This window comes from Cyclopterus lumpus, chromosome 4 (genome assembly GCF_009769545.1).
Source record: "Cyclopterus lumpus isolate fCycLum1 chromosome 4, fCycLum1.pri, whole genome shotgun sequence".
Lineage (NCBI taxonomy): Eukaryota > Metazoa > Chordata > Actinopteri > Perciformes > Cyclopteridae > Cyclopterus > Cyclopterus lumpus.
Genome location: NC_046969.1, coordinates 12,878,389 through 12,902,621, shown reverse-complemented (window position 1 = coordinate 12,902,621; position 24,233 = coordinate 12,878,389). Strand labels below are relative to the sequence as shown.

The 24,233-nt window shown below is 40.2% G+C and overlaps 1 protein-coding gene across 2 annotated transcripts; it reads left to right on the top strand.

Moving 5' to 3' along the window:
• Positions 1 to 2,185: 2,185 nt before the first annotated feature.
• On the top strand, positions 2,186 to 19,707 carry mllt1a (MLLT1 super elongation complex subunit a). Of its 2 annotated transcripts, none has more exons than XM_034530670.1 (12): positions 2,186 to 2,298; positions 7,058 to 7,238; positions 7,934 to 8,016; positions 9,156 to 9,299; positions 11,743 to 11,868; positions 12,979 to 13,635; positions 14,158 to 14,248; positions 14,342 to 14,453; positions 15,953 to 16,052; positions 16,502 to 16,579; positions 17,354 to 17,425; positions 17,973 to 19,707. In XM_034530670.1, exons 1-12 carry the CDS (start codon positions 2,287 to 2,289, stop codon positions 18,099 to 18,101), a joined length of 1,785 nt encoding a protein of 594 aa, XP_034386561.1. In that variant the 5' UTR covers positions 2,186 to 2,286; the 3' UTR covers positions 18,102 to 19,707. The 2 variants fall into 2 exon arrangements, with proteins under 2 accessions (XP_034386561.1, XP_034386562.1); XM_034530671.1 differs by having other exon boundaries at positions 2,197 to 2,298; positions 16,502 to 16,570.
• The last annotated feature ends 4,526 nt before the right edge of the window (positions 19,708 to 24,233 follow it).

The window sequence follows — 24,233 nt, the reverse complement described above, 5'->3', positions numbered from 1 at the left end:
TTTTAAATGGCAAGATCTCATAATCAATTATCAGTAACTTTTCAGTGCCCTCTCTCTGGATATACTGAAGAAGAAAAAAATGTCGGTCTGTGGGTCAATGGTTCCCAACCTCGGGGTCGGCAATCTATAAATCTGAGCGGGCAGTTTCAGCGCCGCTAGCAGCCTCACTTTAGGGATGGCAGTGTCAGTCAGTCGGCCAACCACTTTGGTCCATATCTCAAAACTATCAGATGAATTACCATGAAATTCGGTACAGACATTAATAGTTAATCCCATCTTGTCGAAGTTTTAACTTGAAATAAATCAACATATTCTGGACTTGCAAAAGATGTTGTACCATCAGCCATGGCCCCCAGACAATAAATCCAAATTACTTTGATGATCCTCTGACTTTTTACTACAAGAAAATGTACATTTTGAGTGAAATATCTAAACAATAATTTTAAAATTAAAATGTGATACAAACATTCACATCCTCTTCAGGGTGCATCTACATAACTTTGAGGGATTCTCTGACGCCACCATCAGGTCATAATTTGAATTGGTCTTTTCCTTTTGTTATACCTGACAAACTGAAGACTTTAACACCAGACTAAACTCATTCTTAGTCGCAAATGTTAGCATGCCAACATGCTAAACTGTGTAAAAAAAGCTTATACTTGCTTAACATATTGTCATTGTGAGCATGAATGCATTCAGCTCGCAGCCCTGCTGCACATTAAAGCTTTTTGAGCTGCTTGCATGACTGCTGACTTGTCTTAGTCTGACTTTTCTCTAATTTCAGTTTTTTTCTCATGAAATACTGACTCTTTCTCTTCAGATCTCTAAACATCCTTCAACGGTTGCAGGGAACTACTACTCTAGATTTATTCATTCATAGGATATGCTTTTATTTTTTGGGATCAAAATCTTTTTACATTTTTTTTATTGAGGGCCTTAAAAGTTAGGACCCATCTATATTTATAGTGGATGATGATTAGCATGGGTATACATTATTCTTTTTATAAATTGGACTTGATATAAAATGAGCTATTAATTACAATAAACCTCTGTTATGTGTGTCAAATCTATGGGGCATGGCCTCATTTTGTATTTCTCCCTCTCACTACATATTGAAAAGGAGAATTTAAAGGTTGATGTCTCAATGTCAGTGGGACACCCTTGTGTCTGAAAGCCAGGTGGGACTTCTTTCACTTAGATTTTACTGAGAGGTAGACTGGATCAATTTGAGCGGCAGGGGAAGAAGGGGAGGCACCACGCCAGTGAGAGAGTAGTGACCTTCTGTCCCATAGCTGAGGCCCGATAATCTCACATCAAAGTCTGAGCACCACAGAGACTTGACTGCATCTGGCCCTCACTCCCTGACACTGCATAGTAAGAGATATGTCTTCAATCAGAAGAGTACTCCTTTCAGATAACACGTTTTACTTTTTTAAACAGTAAGATCAACCTGTGGCGTTAGAGGCTATAACACATTAATTCAGATATACCCAAGTTTAGAAAAACCTCAATCTCAATGATGCAGAAAGTGCATGGTACAATAACTAACATTTATTTTGAATTGATTAAGTTTCTTTGGAATCTGAATAGGAGAAAGGAAACTGCTCTTTAGAGGCGTTTATTAAAAGCACTAATTCAAATGTTTCCTTTAACCTGCGATAAAATACGTATTCAGTTAATTTTCCTAAGTAAAAGTTGCAATACTTATACAAATTCTCTATTAGAAGAAAGTCCTGCACTCAAAATGTATTAAAAATTGTGCACAACAATGTAGCTGGTACGGGTATATGATCATAATTGTAACTAAATATATGACACAATGTAGGAGAAAAGCATTATGTTTCCCTTTTTGTGAACTTATTGATATTGCATTGGTCAGACTAATAGCTAAAGCTAACTCATAAAAGCCATGCAATCGAACCCCGATTAATCAATTAGCATCATGTGCATTTTACAATTGAAACAGAGCTGTACCCATTGGGACAAGCTCGCTGTCACTCGAGAAAACCACCAGAAAATGCTTTAATTGTATTTGCAGCTCAGCAACTGTCCCGCCTCTCTGATGCTTTTATTGGTCACTTTCAAGAGTGCTTAAATTATCTGAGATCTGATTGGCTGAGAGAGCTTTCTGTTTTGGTTGCCTGCCAGCAGCCGTCTGGAAGGGGAGGGGAGCCGTCTGCCTTCCGCTTCTGGGCTGGATTGACACACAATGAGGAGCAGAGGCTGGGGAGACGCTCCAAAAACGCCGCTGTAAATAAATACAACAATCACTGAGGCCAGAGAAACATGGAGAACCAGGTACAGTGGCTTTCGTGTCTCCTTGTGGAATCTGAAATTTTCACGGAGAAAATGCCAGCAGGTCGCGCGCCGGCAGGGCAGGAATGAATCCTCTGTTCAGCTAGCCAGAAGAAAAAAAAATGCTCCTGCTGCTAATGAACTCGTAGTTGTTTGGCTCTGGAGCTATGCTAGCTGGGCACTCATACATCGGTATTTACCGCTAGCTAGCGTCACACTACCACACCACTCACACCGCTGTGTAGCTGTAGCCACAACCAGCCACACAAAGGGATTCACACCTTGAGTGTATTATGCTCTGCTGTGTTTGAAACGCACATGCACGTTGTTGAACGCCATGCAGACCCATTTGAGTCGAGGTTTTGCAGTAGCTAAGCTAAGCTAGTCCACCTATCAGGAGAGTGTCGGCCGTTTGCTAACGGCTAAGGAGCCGCTACAAGGCGCCGGGGGAAAAGATTTGTCCTCTCCAGGTTGGGCTGGAGAGGCGGGGTGGTCTCTCCACTGCCAGCGGCCTGAAACCTCACTTGCGAGGCTAATGAAGCCAGCAACGACCATACAACTTCTGCGATATCTGCCAACAGTTGGTGAAAGGTTAAGGCTCACCACATTTTTGATTGTAGACTGAAATGCATGCAGCATGTCGTAGAAGCTGACACAGTGTGTGTGTGTGTGTGTGTGTGTGTGTGTGTGTGTGTGTGTGTGTGTGTGTGTGTGTGTGTGTGTGTGTGTGTGTGTGTGTGTGTGTGTGTGTGTGTGTGTGTGTGTGTGTGTGTGTGTGTGTGTGTGTGTGTGTGTGTGTGTGTGTGTGTGTGTGTGTGTGTGTGTGTGTGTGTGTGTGTGTGTGTGTGTGTGTGTGTGTGTGTGTGTGTGTGTGTGTGTGTGTGTGTGTGTGTGTGTGTGTGTGTGTGTGTGTGTGTGTGTGTGTGTGTGTGTGTGTGTGTGTTTGTGTTTTACTTGACTCCAGTAATGATGACCACCCATGCACTGGTTGATCATTACAAAGCAAATAAATCATAATGTTAAGAACTTGTTCCCTTTGCTCCCCTACAAATGTAATAGTACTGGCTGTGTCAATTTGGACTGCAAAGATGTATGTCATCCCAAAAAGCTGCATCATTTATTTAGCAGGAAACGGATATGTGGGTAAACCAAATTACATATCTGCCTACTGTGAGGGAGATATTGCTTGAATATGGGCTACCCTCTAAATGCCTGAGGTAATTCAGGACTACATTTCAGATGGTTAGGCCACACACACCCATGGAAAGTGGCTCAGCCACTTTCTTGGAGCTAGTCCCCATTCAGCTTTGGCCCTTTGAAGTTTTAACTAGATCTGTGAGTGTTCATCTGCTGCTACAAGTTATACACACAGTGCAGTTGTACTTCTGTGATGAATGTTAACTATGTGAAATATTTTAATTTGTATTATTCAAATGGATGCACAGTTGTGAGTTTGTACACATAGCTGAACGGGAAGCCGTCAAATACACCAGAGAATTAAACCTACCTTCATGAAGGTTACAACGTTTAGTTGTTATGTTCTAATGATGTTGATTCAACTTGATGGTCATTTTAGAGACTGTAGTTTAAGGTGGTATGGAATTGTATTGCTTAAGGTGTTTTAATTTTGTGAACCCTCACTAAGCATTATAACTTAAATGAAAATTAAGATATATTGCAGGGTCATTTAATTAAGCTGCATTACTTTTAGAAAAGCCTAATTCACCTGCAGTTGAGTCTATCAGATCCAGAGTTGTGGGAGAGAATCAAGCTCAGTCTGTAAATGTTGTATTTGAATGTATTTATTGCACATTACAGCATAATGACACCGCCCAAGTACTTCATGCATGGACAAAGAAGCGGCGTTCTTACTTTGTTTGCAAATACCCTGAACTTTTAGATTTTCTAGTTATGCGATCTGCATCATGAACTCTGCCGTTGGGATGACAGGATCAGTGACCATGCAGCTTTTGATAATCCCCACACACTCATTCACTCACCCTATTTACAATTCTGACTTGTTTTCTTTGTGTGCTGCAGGCTAGGCTTGTTACTCCCCTGTGGCTCTCTAGAATTGACCATTTTCCAAAACAAGTAACTGGTGTAAGGTTTGGTGTGATGGTGAAGATTTTAGCTGCAACCTGCAGCTTCATCAAAACACAGCTGCTGTAACAATAGTTTGTGTGGCTCCTCCGGGGGAAACTTTTTGACTTCAAAACATGTTTTACTTGTTTATTAGCTGGAAGTGATTAACATGGTCTTGAAGGGTGTTATTTACATGTCAGTTCATTGTTTTCATAGGAGCCAGTGTGTCTGCCAACATTTGTATTTCCCCTCAATTGGAGTGCTGTGCTGAGGCAAGAGAACGAGCGCATGCACCATGTAAATGTTAGTGGTTTTGTGTTTACTGGTTTGGTTGCCATTCAAAGAGGAAACCGTAATAAATGTGTTACCCCAAGTAATCGTATCCGTCTGATGCTAACGGAGTAGGATTTTTTGAAAAACAGTCATGTGCGTTTAAAATTTTGAGACACTGTATTGTAGTTCAGATTATGTCTTCATCTTCCCAGCCTAACATTTTCTCCTGGGCTGCTAATGTTGTGATCATTAGTCAGCAGTGAGTTTAGTTACACTCATGTTCTTCATATGTTCAGACAGTTTGACACAGGTCAGGTCATTCATGTCTACAACCATTAACATACTTTCCTGTTTTTGTCTATTTCCGCTAATGTTTTCAGTTCAGTTTGTCTGCAGGATTACGGAAAAACTATCAACCCAATTTCCATGATACTTAGTGGAAGGGTACAGCAGGGGTCAAGGAAGAATCCATAACATTGTGGAGCTAATCTGAATAAGATAAAGTCTGTGCTCTCCGAGTGCCCCTCTAGTTTTAGTGGTTAATCAGTTAAAAATACATACTTCAATCACTTGTTTAATTCATGAAATAACCAAAAACAATTTTGTCTTTTTCTGGTTTCTGTTTTTTTTCTGCCTCCCCCCGTTTCTTTCAATATAATTTGGATTTTGAACCATTGGTCAGACAAAAAAATTTTTTTAGTTCTCGTAAATTGCAACGTGTCACTATATTCTGACCTCTTATAGACCATCAAAACATTCTGTTGTTGCAACTAAATTATTTTTCTATTTATTGAGAAATTTGTAAATGATTTTCTTGATTAAGTGATAAATAGTATTTTCTACAATATGTCAAAACATGGTGAAAAATGCCTGGTATGATAATCTCAAACCCAAATTGATGTCTTAAATATCAATATTGTCAATAAGTTTACTGTCAAATAAATCGAAGAAAATCAGCAGAAGCTCACAATTGAGAAGTTGAAGAGTGAATGTTTGATATTTTTTGGTTAAAAGGGTCTCAAACAATTAATCAATTATGAAAAGGTTCCTGCTTAGTCTGTCAAGCAGCTCATTAATTAATCAACTCGTATTGCCTCTTGGGCTCTTAATTTTCAAACGAATGGGAGAAATGTCATTTTTTTAGTTTTTTTTAATTGTTCCCTTTCATTTCTAATAGACTGTCACCGTCTTCCTCTTTGGCTCATCATCATCTTGGTTTTTAGGTTGCCCTAAATCTTGATTTTTGTGGAGTTGTCTGGGGGTAGAAGGGGGGGTGTTGATGATTGGACGGACTCCTGATGATTGGAGGGACTCCATGGCTGCTCACTGTGGGTGTAGTGGAGTCTGGAGTTTAAGGGCATTACTGCCACAGAATGGCTGGGCAGAGTGCCAGGCAGGGGAAGTGTGTGTGAGAGTGAGTGTGAGAGAGAGAGAGTTAGCCAGGGAGTGCCAGACTAGCTCATCTCAATCCCGTCCCCTCTAATCCCCCCACTCAGTCCCAGCTCACGAGCTGCTCTGTGCTGGGGCCAAATCCACGCATTCTTCAGTCCTCTCCTGGACATAAAGTAGCTTTCTGTCCCCTCTCGTCCTCCCGTACCCCTCTGCACGCCCATCTCCATGGCCTCTTCTCTTGCTATGCCAATCCCCACCAGCACAGTGTCATTTACTTGTCCCGTCACTGTCATTGTTCTCGGCAGAGAGGTAGCCCAAAAATGTGCCCCTCCTCTGGACAAACCTTTAGAGATCTGTCGGCTCGGGCAGCTAATCAGTCCCATTCCACAGGGGGCGTCCCAGCTTTGTCTGTCCAGCCCAAGTGTTCAGCCTCTCCTCTTGAGTGAAAAGTCCACATACTCCAAAATAGAGATTCAGAGTTTTTTGTTCATGGTGGAATCAGAAACCAATGAATAATGTCCCCATGTTATAATCTCAATAGCAGCTTTGCTTGGATTTGTAAATGTGGGCTATACAATTGACTTGACTTATAATACGTGTTAGTTGCCACCCTAGTTGTTTTATCATAGACGATGAACCATGGAAGAAAAAACACTAAAATTCAGGTTACTTTTATTTCAATTGTCATACAGACAGGTATATAGATTAATTAAATCTATGTTTCTGTTCTACCCACTGAGCTAAAGCTAGCCTAAGAATACATCATAATATGTGATATTTCATGCAAGTTGTATAAGCATAGGCAGAAAAGAAAAGCATACAAGTTACATATACATCTTTATATTATGATAGAGTAAGGAATCCACATGCAGTCTAACCAGACAGTTGAAGTAAACAACAATCTCGAAGCATTTATTTTACTTCTCACTGCAATATGTATATCAGTTTCTTGATCACATTTTACCTATTTTTGGCTTGTGAATATTCTCCCTCGTCTCTCGTCTTTTTTCAGTGCACAGTGCAGGTGAAGCTGGAGTTGGGCCACAGAGCCCAGTTAAGGAAGAAGGTGACATCAGAAGGCTTCACCCACGACTGGATGGTGTTTGTCCGAGGGCCAGAGACCGGCGACATCCAGCACTTTGTAGAGAAGGTTGTCTTCCGCCTGCACGAGAGCTTCCCCAAACCCAAGAGAGGTGAGACAGACAACAATATTTCAACATGTTTATTGTCACAGAGTTAACTCCTACTCAAAGGTGATCAAGTGTTTTAGATGCTGCATTATGACCTAAGTAATAAATATTGCATGGGAACTAACTAATTTCCCTTAAATTGAAACATGGAGGGAGGTTAATGGTTAAAGACTTTATTTTTTCCACACTAATGTTTCAGGATTCTAGCCGGTGCAATGACGTTCTTAGTTTTCAAATTGAACTCTTGATTATGTGATCATTCACAGAGGTCAAAGGCAGGGCATCCAATACGGACACGGCCTCCACAAATAGTGCACTAGTGGATCTAATGGTGCAGGGAAATAATCCATTTGTAATTTGTCTCGACATTTCTGTCTCTTTTGTAAATTGGGGCACTCACTGTTCACCTTGTAAATGCCCAAATGTCTCTTAAGTTTGAACTCAGATGATGTATTACTATGTGACAATGACTGCATTTAAGTGTCCTTTTAAAATATATCTTTGATTTGACTGGACAAAAATATTAATATTGTGACAAATGTTGCTGTTTTCAATCATCAATCTGTTCATCACATTGAATTCATGTTTGTATACAGTTTGCTCAGACTGTTCTGAGTTAATAGATGTGTATAAAAACATGTCTATGGATAAGAGTAGAGTGAGTAATGTACTTACTGCCATTGCTTTGTTGTCTGCAGTATGCAAGGAGCCTCCATACAAAGTGGAGGAGTCGGGCTACGCAGGCTTCCTCATGCCTATTGAGGTTTACTTCAAGAACAAGGTGAGATCAGCCGGACACTGATAGCAAACTGCGTAGTTGCTGTATTTATAGAAAACATATGTAGGCTGTGGGAAAAAAAATAGAACATATAGATTTTTAAGGAAATGAGCATTATTTAGGCTTCACCATGGTTTGAGTTGTGGGTGTTTTTTTATGGAGTCTTTACAAATAATGTTGATTATAGTACTTGTGAACTTAACTGAAATATTTACAGACTAAAGGAGGCCGATCTGTTTTTTTATGAGGAAAACAGGTTTTTCCAGTAAAAATGTAGCCGGGTTAATTACATAACTTGATAAAATAAACCGGTTGTTCCTTTTTACATGTTTTAAAAATCAGGTTGTTGTCCAAAGCCAAGAATACTATGATTACTGTTAGGGCATGTAGATTGTTTTAGTGCAATGCAGTGATGGTTTAAAACTATTGTTGGACAATTTGTTGTTAATGGCTTCACTTTGGACACACTCTCCAGTAGGAGTTCTTAAATAAGCACTCAGTCGATCAGAAAGCATAAATGTGTTAGTAAAACTTTTATGAGGGGGACATTTCTCTCTTTAAGTGAGATAAATAAAACAAGCACACACTATTATACTGGCACCATTAGCCATTACAATGAATGACAAAAGAAAGAAAGAAAGACCCTTTTACTCTCATTATAAGATGAGGACGATGTTTAAGAGGTATGTGCACATTAGTGTACCATAGTCTCCTGCAGCTCTTTGTAATATTAAACCTCTGGACTGCATCCAAAAATGTTACATCATCCTCTTATGTGCAGTTAACTTATACTTTATAGATCTATCTGTCAAGAAGATCAAAAAAATACTTTAAAGGCAAACGAGAAGAGTGTACATATCAGTAGCCAATATCTGCATTTACCAGAAGACATTTCAAGTGTGTCTTAATGCATTTTCCTTGTCTATAATTGTCCACTTCTCTCAGGAATGTGTGTTGATTCTTATTAGTGTGCCATCTCAGTTTGTTTTATTGACCTCCTGGGTGATCATTTTCTTTTGTTGTGAAATATGTGTTGAACCGTGTGATACAGAAAAACAAACGCAAATAGGTTTGTGTCCCGTGTGCTGTTGGAGGAACATTTTTTTATGTTTTTGTAAAAATCTTTTTTAATCTTTCTTCAGGAGGAGCCAAAAAAAGTGTGTTTCAACTACGACTTATTCCTCAACTTGGAGGGCAACCCACCAGTCAACCACCTACGCTGTGAGAAGCTCACCTTCAACAACCCCACCAAAGAATTCAGGAGAAAGCTGATCAAAGCTGGAGGGGTGAGGCTGACTGACACACAGGCTGGTTCACTGGACTGATGGCTAAATGATTGACTAGAATCAATAACAGACGCTATAGTTGTCAATAGTAATAAATTAGCAACTACCACATGATGTATTATATCATAAGCTGTGAAGTATGAGCTGATGATGCTTCTGGAAGTGTTTTATCCTCAATGCAAAGTATCTGGAGGTCTTTAAAAGTCTGAAAGCATTTCAGTTTCCACAAAAATGGCCTTAGAAGGTATTCAAAATTTAATTTAATTGACAGTAGATGGTAATGTAAGTTATAAACCGTTTTCATATGCAAGTACGGGTCGTTGGGAGAGGTTATACACCTTATACCTAAAAAGTGTCAGCTTTCAGCAAAAACTGAAATGAACAAATTACTGTGAAAACTGTAACTGGTTTCTATATGACCTACATAAGTATACATAAGTAAACAAGTCCATCAGCAAGAAGATTGGCTATTTCTATAGAGTTATTCTTAATGTTTGTCATTGCTGCCAAGGGGTCGGGTTCCTCAAACATGAAAATATGCAAATTTGCCAGAAACCTTCAGCCAGCCAGCAGCGACCACCCCGTCCTCCTCAGACACAGATTTGGCTTCGCTGCGACTTTCGACCTGCAGTCGGAAGCATTGGTCAATCCATCATATCCATCAACATCAGCATTATGGCTGCCCTCAAAGGGTTAAACATATTGTTAAATAACTCTTTGCATTTGATTATTGTTTATTCAAGTGTGCAAATATTGTACATGCATTTATATAAATGTATATAAGCAAATTTCTCTTAATATTATAACATTTAATTTGATTATATTTATTATAAACCACATTACTGTATCAAAGATCAAATGCACGTTATTACATTAACTTTGTGCAAAGCTTTTTTGTCACAGTTGAGAAGGACATAACTCAACAAATAATTGTGAGCTGCTAAGAACATGTGTGACAGATGTGGTCTGGGGCAGTGGTTCTCCACTGGTCTGGCTGCAGGACCATCATCATCCTCGAGGAACATTTTCAACTTCTCAAATTGATTTAATAACAAGTTATGGTGCAGTTTGAACCTGAGATGGTTCTGAATATCACAGTATGCACGAACAAAACTAGTTAAAAATATTCCCATTTACAGTCAATTAAAAACCAAAAGTGCATCTTAAGGCCACAATGTAATACGACATGCATAACTATTCAGTAACGTCTTTTTTAACACAACAGTGCTCCATGCACAAACATGAAATATAAAAGTCTAGTGTGAAGTAGTTTTTAAAAAGCCTCAAAAGATGTAACTTATGGCTCACTCACTGAATCTATGACAACCAATGCTGCACTATGGAAACAAGTCAGTGTCTTGAGGAGCAGCTTTTATCCACAAACTCTAAATAAATTTCATATAATAAAGTGCAATTCAAAAAGATTCAACATTAACTTTTCTTCTGATTACCTTATTAGTAGATACATTCTGAAAAACATTAAGCAGCACTCATTTCAACCTTAGTGTACCACTGACATAGACCTGAGTCTGGAGGGATTTATAATGGGAGAACTGGGGATGTTTTTAATACAAAGTCAATGCACAGACGCGTATGGATGCGAATAACACGTCATTCCTGCGCTTGAATGACACCACGTGAAAAATGCGGCTCATTCACACATGCAGAATTTTTTACTTGGGCAAACATTGTTGTGTCATTAAAGCCATTCAGCATTGCGATGCTCCACCTGACGTCATGCCGTTGTTGAATCAGAAACTATGGAGGATAAGTTGATGGTCTGGAAGCGGCCGTCATCCAGATGCAGTTCCTGGAGAAGCTGTGTGCGGCTACGGATAATATTATATATAATATATCATAGTAATATTATGAACCCAGACACGAGGGCTTGATGTCCCGACGTTTGTGGGACTTCCACAACACGTACAAAGCAATAATAGTGTTTGTTTCTTCCATGGTGGATGGCTGTAATGAACTGTTTCCATGGCGATGAGCCACACTTCCTCTCCGGTGCTTCTAGCGGGAATGAAGCGAATTATCACAAATAGTCCGGCTAGTAAACTCACGCGAGTAAAGCAACGCGAGAGTTCGCTTCTCTTTTGGTGTGACCGCTCTATGAAAGAGAGTGTACAGACTGCACTCCGCTGCAGAAAAAAAATACTTTAAAAATAAAAGCAGAAACGGTGAGCATATGTCTTTCAAGCCGTCGCGGGCCACATAAAATGACACGGTGGGCCGGATTCGGCCTTGTGTTTGACACCTGTGAATTACAGTGTGTGTATTTATGTATGTATGCATGTATGTATGCATGCATGTATGTATGTATATATATATATATATATATTATACATACATACATACATACATACATACATACATACATACACACACTGTATAAGATCTACACAGAAGTTCCATAACTGTCTTTTCTCTTTAATTTCAGGTATTGGTAGTTCCAGAGGGGGCTGAAGCCGTGTCGAGGCCGAGTCCAGACTACCCGATGCTCCCCACCATCCCCCTCTCTGCCTTCTCAGACCCCAAGAAGACCAAGACCTCTCATGTGTCAAAGGTTGGTTGGAGTATTTAACCAGAAAGTGTCACAACTACATTGATCATTCCAGTCAATTTGTATTGACGTTTTATGAAGGATAGAGGGGCAAATGTCTAAATGAAATCCCACTTAGTCAGGCTACTTATCATAGCCAGCTGTTTTTGAGCATCTGTATGCAGAATAACTCGGCCAGCTTATCTGCCACGAGACGGCACATCTATCGGGAGAAAACAGGAAACTGATCCCATTATGTTTTCCATTGTTGCCACTGTGTTGGTATTAAGCTTTAGGAGACCAGTACAGTGGTTGCTTTAACTGTCCAGCGTTAAGGCTGACGGCAGCAGCGATGTATAAATATTCTCTATACTGTAGTGCAGAGTAGTATCTCTGTTTAACTTGTCAAGTGGCATATGGTGATCTTTTCCTTTCCCTCCTGCTTGTGGCTACGCTAGCAGCACGGCTCCAGGGATGTCAGTCTGTTAGTCGGTCCACCACTTTGGATCCCGACAGAAATATCTCAACAACTATCCGATTGATTTCCATTAAATTAGGTACAGACGGTCTTGATCCCCAAAGGATTAATCCAACAGACTTTGGTGATTCCCTGACTTTGCCTTTAGCACAGCCATAAGGTTGACATTTGGATGGTTTATGAGCAAAAACGAATGACATTCCCATCAGCCTCAGGTTACTTTGTGTTTTGTGCCAGTTAGCAAATGTTAGCATCCTAGTCCACTAAACAAAGATGTTGAACATGATAAACATACTAATAAATTCAGCATTTAGCTCTAAGCACCACTCTGCCCAAGTACAGTCTCAAAGAGCTGCTAGCATAGCTGTAGACTCAACTGTAGTCTTGTTGTTGTATAGGAAGAAGGCTTAATTAGTTTTTTAAGATGGATTACTGAGAGAATTGTTTTGGCTGAAGTTCACACTGACCAAAGTGCTTAGTTTGACATCTCTTTCACAGTAAATAATGTGATTACAGCACGACAGGCAAGACCTTGACGAGGTGTTTCTGCTGCTGAGTCTGTTTCTGCTGCTGAGTCTGTTTCCTTTTAGGAGACCTTTGGCTGAGTGCTTTAAGGGTAAATTGTTGATGACAGTGCTTTTGTTTTCTCTCACCAGGAACCCAGCAAAGAGGGGAGTGGTGGCAGCAGCAAAGGACCCAAACCGCACAAACTGACCAAGGAGCACCGTGAACGGCCCCGAAAAGACTCTGAAAGCAAAGTCACGTCAAAAGGAGACAACGACAGAGATGGAAGCAGCAAGAGTGCCCGCGATCCTTCCTCTTCCTCATCCTCAAAAAAGCCGTCGGAGATCAAAGTGAAAGATGAAGTTAAGGTCCTACCCAAGGCTGCCTTCAAGGAGCCTAAACTCACCCTGAAGGAGTCAAAGATGGAGGGAATGTCCCCTAAAGGAGGGGGGGCTGGGAGTGGAGGAGGCGGGGTTGGTGGAGGGGTCAGTGGAGGGGGAGGACCTGCAGAATCTAAAGTCCCAGGGAAGCGACCCTCCACTGTCGAGTCTCCCAAACCTAGCGCTAAGAAGCAGAAGAAGGGCAGCTCAGAGGGGCCGAAGGGGCCGAGTGGCGGGGCCTTTACAGGAACTTCTCCTCGTGTCTCCTCCTCGTCTGCAGCCAGCCAACCGTACGCAGAGAAGAAACCTCCCAAGGAAAAAGGTCGGTGGGCCAAAGGCAAAAATGACACACAAGAGCCAAAGGAGCCCAAGAAACTTCCAGAGTCTGAAGAATCGAATTCTGAGGATGAAGCATCGTCCAAGTCAGAGGTTAGTCGGCTTCCCAGGAGTGCTTTTAGGAAAGGATTGTATAATTAAATACATCATGATTATAAATTATATTTAAAGTGTAGGGTTGCAATTTAAGATTATTATCGCTCAATCGTTTCTTATATTCTTGTTTCATTCGTCAGAAAATAGCGAAATGTCTGTTACGATGTCTGAAAGACCAGTGTAACATCACTTAAGACAAGGAAAAGCTGCAAACCCTCACAAATGAGAAACTTAATGTATTTTTTGCTGCGATTATTAAAATATTTGCTGGTACTGTCAGTTGATTTAATTAATTACATAATGAATCTTATAATCCATATAAAGAAGAGATTAGACCTAATCTTTCCATAGTCTTTGATCTTGAATGTTGTTCAGGTTTCCCAAAAAAAGAGTCTGGAAAAAGCACAATAATCTTGTTGATCCTAAAGTTGGGGTTTATCGATCCATTTCTCTTTTTTGTCCCATTTCTTTCAACTGTTGTGTTCCTTCTCGTCATTATCTTCTTTTTATTTCTTACAGCAGTCAGCCCCTTCCAGTCCTTCCAACTCCAGTTCTAGCTCTGACTCGAGTTCAGATTCAGACTTTGAGCCGGGTCAGAAACAAGGGCAAGGTAGAGAGTCCATTCACTTTGTTACGTTGCAGAGATAAGATGTTAAAGAGTGGTCTTATAGTGTGTGTGTGTGATTCTGTACTCCTCTTCCAGGCCCCCTTCGATCGATGGTGGCGGAGATCCAGTCAGAAGAGTCAGATGATGACGACAGCAGCTCGGAGGATGAGACGCCCATCAAGACCAACCCCCCCAACCGCGACTCTCGGTCAGTCTCCCCGAAGGCCTCTTTACATGTTTGGTCGTCAATCAAAATCAGTGCTTCATCGCATTGTTAGACAAGTTCAACCCTGCTCCTGCTTAAACACACAGTTACCTCAAGCCCACTTTGCATGTTGAACGTTTTTCCCTGCCTGTAACGAATTTTCGATGCCTAGAAGTGGCAGCGTCTACATTTTCAAAAACACAAGAAAGACCGCAGCACTAGTTTGTGACGTTTTTCTAGCCAAGCCTCCATTCAAAACCAAAAAGAAAATCAGCTAAAGCAAATGCAATTGAATCTGCATTTCCATCTCGAAACATCTGGTGGCACTACTTTTCCAGCAACATGCCATAAGACCATTGCAAACGAAGAGGGCGCATGAGATGACGTAATTGAAAGGGCGCCAGTCAACCCTGAAACAAACAAAATAAGGATGTGAAAAACCTGATGAATATATGACATTTATGTTTGTTTCGAACATTCAATCTATTTTGTATATCCAAAAATCACAAATTACAAATTTGCCTCAAGGCTTTACCATCTGTACACATACGACATCCTCTGTCCGGGGACAGAGTTACACACATTGTGGCTCAGTGGTGAGCAGGGTCGTCCTTCAATCAGAGGATCGACGGTTCGACACTTAACCCCAAAATTGCTCTCGTAGCTGTGACTACGGTGTATGAATGTTAGTTAGTCCTGATGGGCAGGTGTGTGAATGGTATCATGTAGTGTTCAACTGCTTTGAGTGGTCGGAAGTCTAGAAAAGCACCGTACAGATCCATTTACTATTTACATTCAATGTATATGATGAGATTAGTGGGCATGATGAAGAAGTTACAGCTATACAAATAAAAGCAACAGTGGATGTAATAGAATAATAATGATACTACAATCAGCAGTGGTATGGGCAATACTAATTGCAATGCAAATAATAATAATAATAATAATAATAACAATGATAATAGCAGTAGGTGTCAGACAGGACCAGAGTCCAGATATAACCACGATCCATGTAAACCTGTGAGGCGAGAAAGCACAAAGGCTCTGGAGAAGGTGCAAAGTTAGTGATGTGTGTAATGGGGCATGAATTCATACAGAATGAGAAGAGTGAGCCTCAGCAGGATCAGGACCAGGACCAGGGTCCTGATATAACCACGAATTTGAGGGTCCTTCAACCTCTTCATCGCGCTATACAGATCTGATGTTTACGTCTGATGCAACCTTTCAGTGTTTAAGCCACATATTTCATCTAGGTCATGACTATTGCATTTCGCTTTTTTGATGTATGTATGTATGTATGTATATATATATATATATATATATATATATATATATATATATATATATATATATATATATATATATATATATATATATATATATTCATTCAGAGCAGATAATAATTATAATCTCAGACGCACACATCCAAGTACAATGCTAAGCAGCATGACAATATGATCTCTCTCAGTCTATGTTTAATTGACCTGACCTCGCCCTGTCAGACTCAGCCTGGACAGCGAGAGTGACAGCAGTGACGGCTCGCACAGTCTCAGTCGAGACCCCGCCCCGCCTCCGCAGAAACACAGCTCCTCCAATAACAAAGTGAGTCACACAGACCTCATTTTTCTGCCTGCTTTCATTCGTATTGACGGGGAGAGAAATTGTTTGAGAACATGAACGTTTTATTTATTTATTTTTTTCTTCGTTCAGTATTCCTAAGTGTTCAGCTGTCAACATAATACTCGGCCAACATGAACAGGACTTTCGTAAAGCATTACGTTGTGTATGTTTGTGGTTTTGGGAGTACAATTTACTCAATACGGGTGTTTTGAGTAAAAGTAAAACGTTACAAGACATTCGTTTAGAAGAACACCTCTTTTGAATTTTATATTGTTTATGTCTTGGTTCCAGCCCAACATAAAAGGCCATTTCTTTCACATTGTTTGTCATCAGTGTCCAAGATGGTCTCATGGTCTCATGGTCTCACATTACTGTCTGTTTCTCTTCTTTGTCTTCCTCCTTTCCTTTTTCCTTGCTCTCCTTTTCTGCAGGTTTCAGGCAGAAAGAGTCCAGATTCCTCGTTTCGCTCGGAGAAGGCGTTGAAGAAGGGATACGACAAGGTAGGAAGGGTAAATCAAACTTTTTTTTATGCTTTACCTCACATACACACGCATGCAGCAGTTTGTCCACATTCAATGAGTGCATTAATTAATTCAAGATGGAGTCATGGACAGTGAATTGATCCAGATGTGCAGGCAGACTCTGGCCTATCAACCCTTGAAAAGAAATCGCTGCTTTTTTTTTTTCGAGATTATTCATGATGTGACTGATACCCTTTCACTCTACATTAAATCATATGGAGGTTAATTCCCACAGATATTTAAATTCCACTCAAGAGGTATACTTCATAGCACTATAAACACCCCATGTTTATTCTGAATTTATTGCTAGAGTCACTATTTTGCAGCAAAATGCAACAATGATCTTCTTTTCAGTCAGTTCTTTTTGGCAGTCAAAAAAAATCCAGCTTTTACCCTCAATGTTTCTCTTATGATTTCAAAATAGTAATTTCCCACTTAACTAACAGAGGGTTTGGTGTCCTCGGTAAATTAGATTTAAATGAGATCAGATGGATCTTTTTTTAAACGTGTAACAAATATTAAGTAAACAACAACATGAATAACATATAACAGTACACCTATATAGTACAAATAAGTAAACTAAATATATCAATAATAATATACATAAAATGGTAATCTAATTAGGCCATGCAATGGGTCAGGCAGATACATTATCCCCATGTTCATACAGAAGTTTAGATTTCAGTTCAAATGTAACGGCTCTGACTCTTTCATCTTTAATACTCTACTGACCATGTTCTCTGTACACTCTGCACTCTGCAGGCCTACACAGAAGAACTGGTGGACCTCCATCGCAGACTCATGGCTTTAAGGGAGCGTAACGTCCTACAGCAGGTGTGTGCTCATGCCTCTTTACTGTGAGCGGAGACGTGGAGGAACAACCGTAAAAGCAATTGGCTACTAACTGTTTCATTGTGAACATACAATTTAATTTCAGTATTAAAGAAAAGGTTTAATTATAATTCTTTGGCGGATCGAAAATCAGCACATCAGGCTTTTATAAAATGGAAATCAGCCTTATAAATTGCGATGAGTATATCTCTTTTTGTTGCTGCAGGGAAGTACTGATAGAAATATGTGCTTTGATGGTAATGATGAATCATTCTAGGCTTTATCTTGTTTCCTGGTTTTCTTTCATACTTAATCAGACTGCATTTGGTGTGTTGTATAAATGGTGATAGAACTTTGACTTGTTGAACCATGGAAGTGTGTGTGTGTGTGTATATATATATATATATATATATATATATATATATATATATATATATATATATATATATATATATATATATATATATATATATATATATATATATATTGTTAATGGGACCTGAAGGACAACATAATTATGGTAAATGTTAATTGATCACTCTTTTCTCAGATTGTGAACCTGATTGAGGAGACGGGCCACTTCAACGTGACCAACACCACCTTTGACTTTGACCTCTTTTCACTGGACGAGTCCACCGTCCGCAAACTACAGAGCTACCTGGAGGCGACGGCCACGTGACAGGAAGTGGACACCGGCGTGGGGAAACCGGCCTGTGGATTGCGGTGGCGGAGGTAGACTCGCCACCACCCCCTTTTTAAGTAGGGGACGAGAAGCCACATCATGTCGCAGCTGTTTTACAGGCCTGATTGAACCATTGAACAACTACCAGACACAAACAAACACAAGCACACATGAAGACACACCACCTTCACGTGACACTGGGGAGGAAACCGAAGGAGGTGGTTAAGGAGATGTGGAAGGGAGGGTGGAGAAGGCGCAGCGTGGCTGAATTCAGGCTACAGTCAGGATTTTCACTACACATGTCTTTTTTTTTTGTTGGTCTGTGCAGAGCTGTGGTATGCACCCCACACCCCCTCCTTCACCCTCCTGCACTCCTTCCTTTGCAAACCCAATACTTCCCCTTCTCCTCTTCCTCCCCCTACACACGAACACTCCTTACTCGGCAGAACACTTCAGTCCCCTTCCCCCTGTTGTCAGCTGGAGCTCATTTCTCTCCCGACATACTCTTTGATTCGTGCGCGTGTGTGTGTGTGTGTGTTGAGGTTTAAGAGATGTTATCTTTGTGTGTACCAACTTCTCTTTGTGTGTGAAGCTCGAGCACAAACAGCTGGTTTCCCTCCTTCACACACACAACAAACAAATACTGATGCAGGTATTAATTTACTTTAACCCCCCTATTTATAAAAATGATATAAACATTGATCAATGGTTTATATAACACACTAATGTAGTGGTAAGCAAATGTAAGTATACTACCAACCTCTTCCTTACGTTCAGGTTTATAAACTGATAATGAAAGATAATTTAGAAGGAAACAAACTAATTACATTTGTTCTACCTTTTAATAACATTTAACATGTCCTTACATGTGCCTAACATCACATTACATTGTGCTATAAGCCCTTTCTAAATATTTACAGTGCTTATAAATGCTAAATAGAGAGGGGGGGATTAAAGTAAAAAGGTACCTAAATTCGTATATGTTTGTCTTCCAGGTCCTTGCACTTAAAGCCTTGGACATACTTACCGTGGACAGCTGTACATGAAGACGCTGAGACTGTTGTGTGTGTGTGTGTGTGTGAGAGACTCGGTTTTGGATGAGGTTTCTCTGTTGTCTGAACATTGAGTTTCCCTTCTACTTCCTCGCACTGAAAGCTGAGCCCTGACCTCCTACCAACAGCCCCCCCTCACCTCCCTCCCCGCTCACTCCATCCCTCCTCCTCCCTTATTCTCATATTGGCGTGCATGAAAGGGCTCAACTGCTTGCAGCCAGAGCAGTGGAGGATCACTCCTGAATTGCCTTCTAAGTGGTTGGGAGGGGGGTTTAAAAAGCCGTGAAAAAGTAGCCATACTTGTCTCCCAGAATCCAAAAATAAGGAGAAAAAAAATAGGGGCCACGCTTTTTTACATTTTATTTTTCTACAAGTGCATTTTGTGTATTTATTCCCAGACTGCGGTTAAGAAAACCTGTGAGCTATGAATGTAAATCGCTTTTACTTTTCTACGGCTAGCAACAGCCCCACTCTAGTGCCTTTTTCTGCGACTTGCAGTGTGAGGGGGGGGGGTGTGCACTTTGTTAGCCATGGTCACACAGATTGAAATATATCCCCCCCCACCCCCTCCCCTCCCCCACCCCCTATACTCCCCCTGGGGAAACAAGTGTTATATAGGTGTTATAAAAGGATGCCTGAATATCCAGTATTGTCTTAATGGCGTCCATCCCTGCGTTTCTTTTTCCAGTGTCTTTGGCATTTTATCAGTGACATTTTTGTTCATTAAGCCCTCTAGAAGTTTTAAGACTACTATTTTCCCCTGATGGTTGCTATTTTTTTATGTTCTTGCTTTCTGAGATTAGTTTTAAAGAGGATGCGTCAGGTGACTGGTAGTTACTCACAGTAATTAGCCCTAGTAACAGTTCCTTCAGCTGTTGTGGGTTTCGTGAGTTGTTTGTTGTTGAATAGGGTCGATGATCCCTCGTCAAGGCGCTTTGAAGTATTTTAACTGATGTTGAAGCGTTTGATACCAAGAAACCAGGCACTTGAAGAGCATCAACAGAGTGCCGTAGGCAGACAACTAAGCCGAAGAAACCCCTTGTGTTTTCTTACCTGAATATCTGAACTGTATCTCTCGGGGGGGCCTGCATCATGAAGCAAGATCAGTGGGTTTCACTGATCTCTTTAACCCAGACTGACCGATCCCATAAAGCTGGCTCACTTTAACCAGTTCAGACTACTAAACCTGGCACTTCACTAGAGAGGATTACATCAAAACCTGTGAACGATCAGTCATAATGAGCACAAAGCAACATGTTTACACACACAGGTAGACTCACTTGGCTTTACATGCTAACTATATCAGACATTTAAGATATATTTGGAGCACAGCTTTTAATTTGTAATCTTTTGTTAGATATATAAGCAGATTCCCACAGTGCTTCTAGCATGAAACGCAAAGCAAGTTGGCCATATTTATCGATGTTGATTAGCATTTACAGTTGCATATAATTAGACTGAAGTTCTTTTATTGGTACAGAGTAGTCTGCATAAATGATCCATTTATACAACTCGGAAGAAGATACAGGGACTTCAACACAGTGTTTCTATTTGGGCAAAGTGACGACCATGAATAAAAAGAAATAACCGCTAATATCATCATTAGAAAATAATATCCGCACACTGTTAATAAGTTACTGGTGGATTAAATATACACATTGAGTCCATTATGTTTAACATCTGGACACATCAGAGTGCATTATCACACTTAAGTTGTCGCCACCTTCCAAAGGAAATAAATGCTGACTGCGTTAACCCATGGTTAGTTATGCAGTGTTAAGCTTAAGTATTGTAGTCTTGGTTGCATGTAGTTTAATATAGCGTATGAGCAATTTAACTGCAATTAAACTGACTGATCTATATTTCTGGTGTCCAGATGTTTGACATTTGCCAATAAGAGGCATCTGTGGAATAATGAGCAATAATTAAGATGTTTCCTAAAAACACTTTAGGTACGCATTTACTCTCAATCTCTTTACAACAGAAAATGTGTAACGTTATAGTTAGTTTGTTTAAGAGGTTTTTTTTTTGTTTTATCTTTTCAACTCACTGAATATTACTTTTTGCTTCTACGCTGACAAACTTTCCTCAGAGAGAACCAAACTTTGCGTCGTGTCTGTTTAATGTAAACAAACTCCTCCCCACTTTGGTTAATTGTGAGTTTACAGAGCCACGAGCCGGCTTATTGAGACCGGTTTCTAGGATCACCAGTGTTGTGAAGCCAGAAAACCCCAAAGAAAGCCAGAATGAGGTGAACTTGCTTCTTGATTCAGGCCCCTGTTGTGTTAGTTCCTGTGGCCCCTTTAGGCTTTACGCACACACACACCAGCCCACTGTGGTATACACCTTCAATGAGCGATTCCCTCCCTCCCCGTGTCTTTTTTTTCTTTTCTTTTTCCTGCCAACAGTGTTTTTATTCTGACGCCTTGATAGCTTTAATACTTCTTTCTTTTTCTGTTGCCTGCCTGGCTCAGCGACATGTACACACTCCTTCGGCCCTTACTGTAAATGCCGTCTGAGCACAGAAAATGTGTCTCAAAAAAAAGAAACTGGATTCCTGCCGCCTTATGTGCCCTGCAGTAACCCCCACCCCACCCTCCTGCCCTCACTTCTTCCCCCGTCCCACCCTCAGTTTCTCTAGGTGTGCCTCCGTCAACAGAACTTCAGGCCGTGATTACTGAGAATGAACTTTGCAACTTGTGTGAGTGACGTTTGTGCATCTGCGAGTGTGTTTGTCAGCGATAGGAGAGATTTTAAAAAACAACTTCTTCTCTGTGCATCGATGTGGGAACTTTTAAGTCCTAGTTCATGAACTCTGACCTTTAATCCAGGCACTCATTTAGTCCCTTAGGGACTCGAGAGAAGCCCTACTGTCTACCCACAGTCAATGTTTTATTTATGGACCTCTGCACTTTTGGCTGTGATGACTTCAGTACTTAAGTAGTTACCTGAACTGTATTTTTAAGGATTTTATACAATATTTACATGCAATACGATATGAATTTATTTTTTTTATTTTATTTTTTGCCAACCTTTTTTATTTTTTATTTAATTGTCTTTATTTTGGCATGATTTGTCACTATTATTCACAAAACAAACATGCCCGTTGGATCTATTTTAGGTGTGAAACGTTATGAGGGATGTTCCCTTTTATGTTTTGTGTGTCATTATTCTGATGACAGCTGAACACCAAGAAGCAGGTGTAGGAAAATGTTTGCTGGATGAGCTAAACTTCAAAACGAGGACGAAAGGAGTCCAACACTTTGGTTCAGGGAACTGAACTCTTGAGCTAAAACTGTTTATTTTCTGTGTCATGTCCAGTTATGATTTGAGTGTTTATTTTCTACTCATTCATAGAAGTCTTTTCCCAAACAAAAACGATCACAACATTTATTTTATGTGATGACAACTTGAACCTAAAGAAATGCATCATAGGAAACAATAGAGTTGTAACGTGGGTTGGAGTGGTTTTCAGCGCTGCTGGTACCGGAAGTAAAAATACCATTAATGGTTTCACCACAGACAGTGTTGCGTTATTCAGTTAGAGCACTTTCACTGCTTGGGTCAACATAAAATTATCCCGATTCAATCATTAAGTCAAAATTATTTCAAATCAAATCAGAGGGCGTAAGCGTATCAGTTTTCTCAACAGCATTATCTTTAGCTTCTGCCTAGTAGGAGCTAAAGATAATGCTGTTGTGAATACCGATTGTATAATCTCTTAAATCAGTTAACTTTTCAGTTTTGGGTCAATTTGAGGAATTACGCCAATATTAATCTATGTTCTATGAAAATGTGCCCCCTTTTTAAACCTGGATATCCAATCAGTGTTTATGGTAAACGTATTCCATTAAATATATAAATTCCTCATTTTGTGCTATATTGACCCAGAATACGGATCTCTCCTGCTGTTGGTCCGTGCCGGCTGTGCCTACATGTACCATGATGCATTGCGCTTCAGTGACACTTTTGCTACGACTGATTGATAAACAAAACAAACTCTCAAAACGTTAGTGGGTAAAATATTCAACTGAAAAATACAACCGTACATCTTCTGAATTCAAGTTTTCTCTTTCATCAGACGGGCTTGATTGCCTTGTTAACTCATCGTAACACATGCGCCATTTACACTGGACAGAAACAGTTAACAATTAACAGTCACCAGATCCATGAGTTAGTCCTTCCACTGTTCCAACAATCAACGCTGGTTTGGTCTAAATATATCCTCAATTCATAATTGAGGATATATTACAAGGAAGTTTTTGAGCGGCGTTGCGTCCCACAGCTACTACAACTGGAGTAGCACTCTGTAGTTTTTCTTTCCCTCCAACAACATCGCTGTCACGTCACTGGATGCAGGAAGAAGATATTTTTTTAAAGAACAGAGACAAAGAAAACATCGGCAAAAGCTGCAGGCGTTTTTTCTTTTTACTCCATTGTGCCTCTATGTGGCTCCATTGCAACAACTGCTATTCTAGTACCAAAATGACGGCTAAAACACGATTTCTCAAACTTCAGTTGAAATAATTGAAACTGGTGGTTCTAATGTAAACCACTGTAACCGTTAGATTTTCCGTAAGAGCCCTTTTGTTTCTATGTTGAGCAAGATTGAAGACATAAATGAAAGAAAATACAAGTGCAAATGGGAATAAAGATTGCAGAGAAACACTTCCGGTCCCTTTTCACTTTGCAACCCTGTGCCGGTCTGTTGGAGTGAAACATTTCAGCTCAGACTATATTATATACATGTATAATACAGCAAAGGTAGAATATCTACTGTGTGGATCTTTAGAGGATGAGGAAGAAGCAAAAATATAGAGCAAATGGTTGCAAATACGTGGAAGGGGCATGTGCAGACGGGGTGTTTCCTGTGTCAGTGGTCATCATAATGTGTCTGTGACAAGGGTACAGGGATGCCTGTATTTATAAAGGTTTGATTATTTTTTGTTTTAATTGGGGGGAAATGTCTGAAATGTGTTCTTTTTTTATATATGTGGTCCAAGAAGAACAAACTGGATGTGCAGAACAATTTGGTATTTTTTGAAAATAAAAACTTGGCATTACAATGCCACCATGT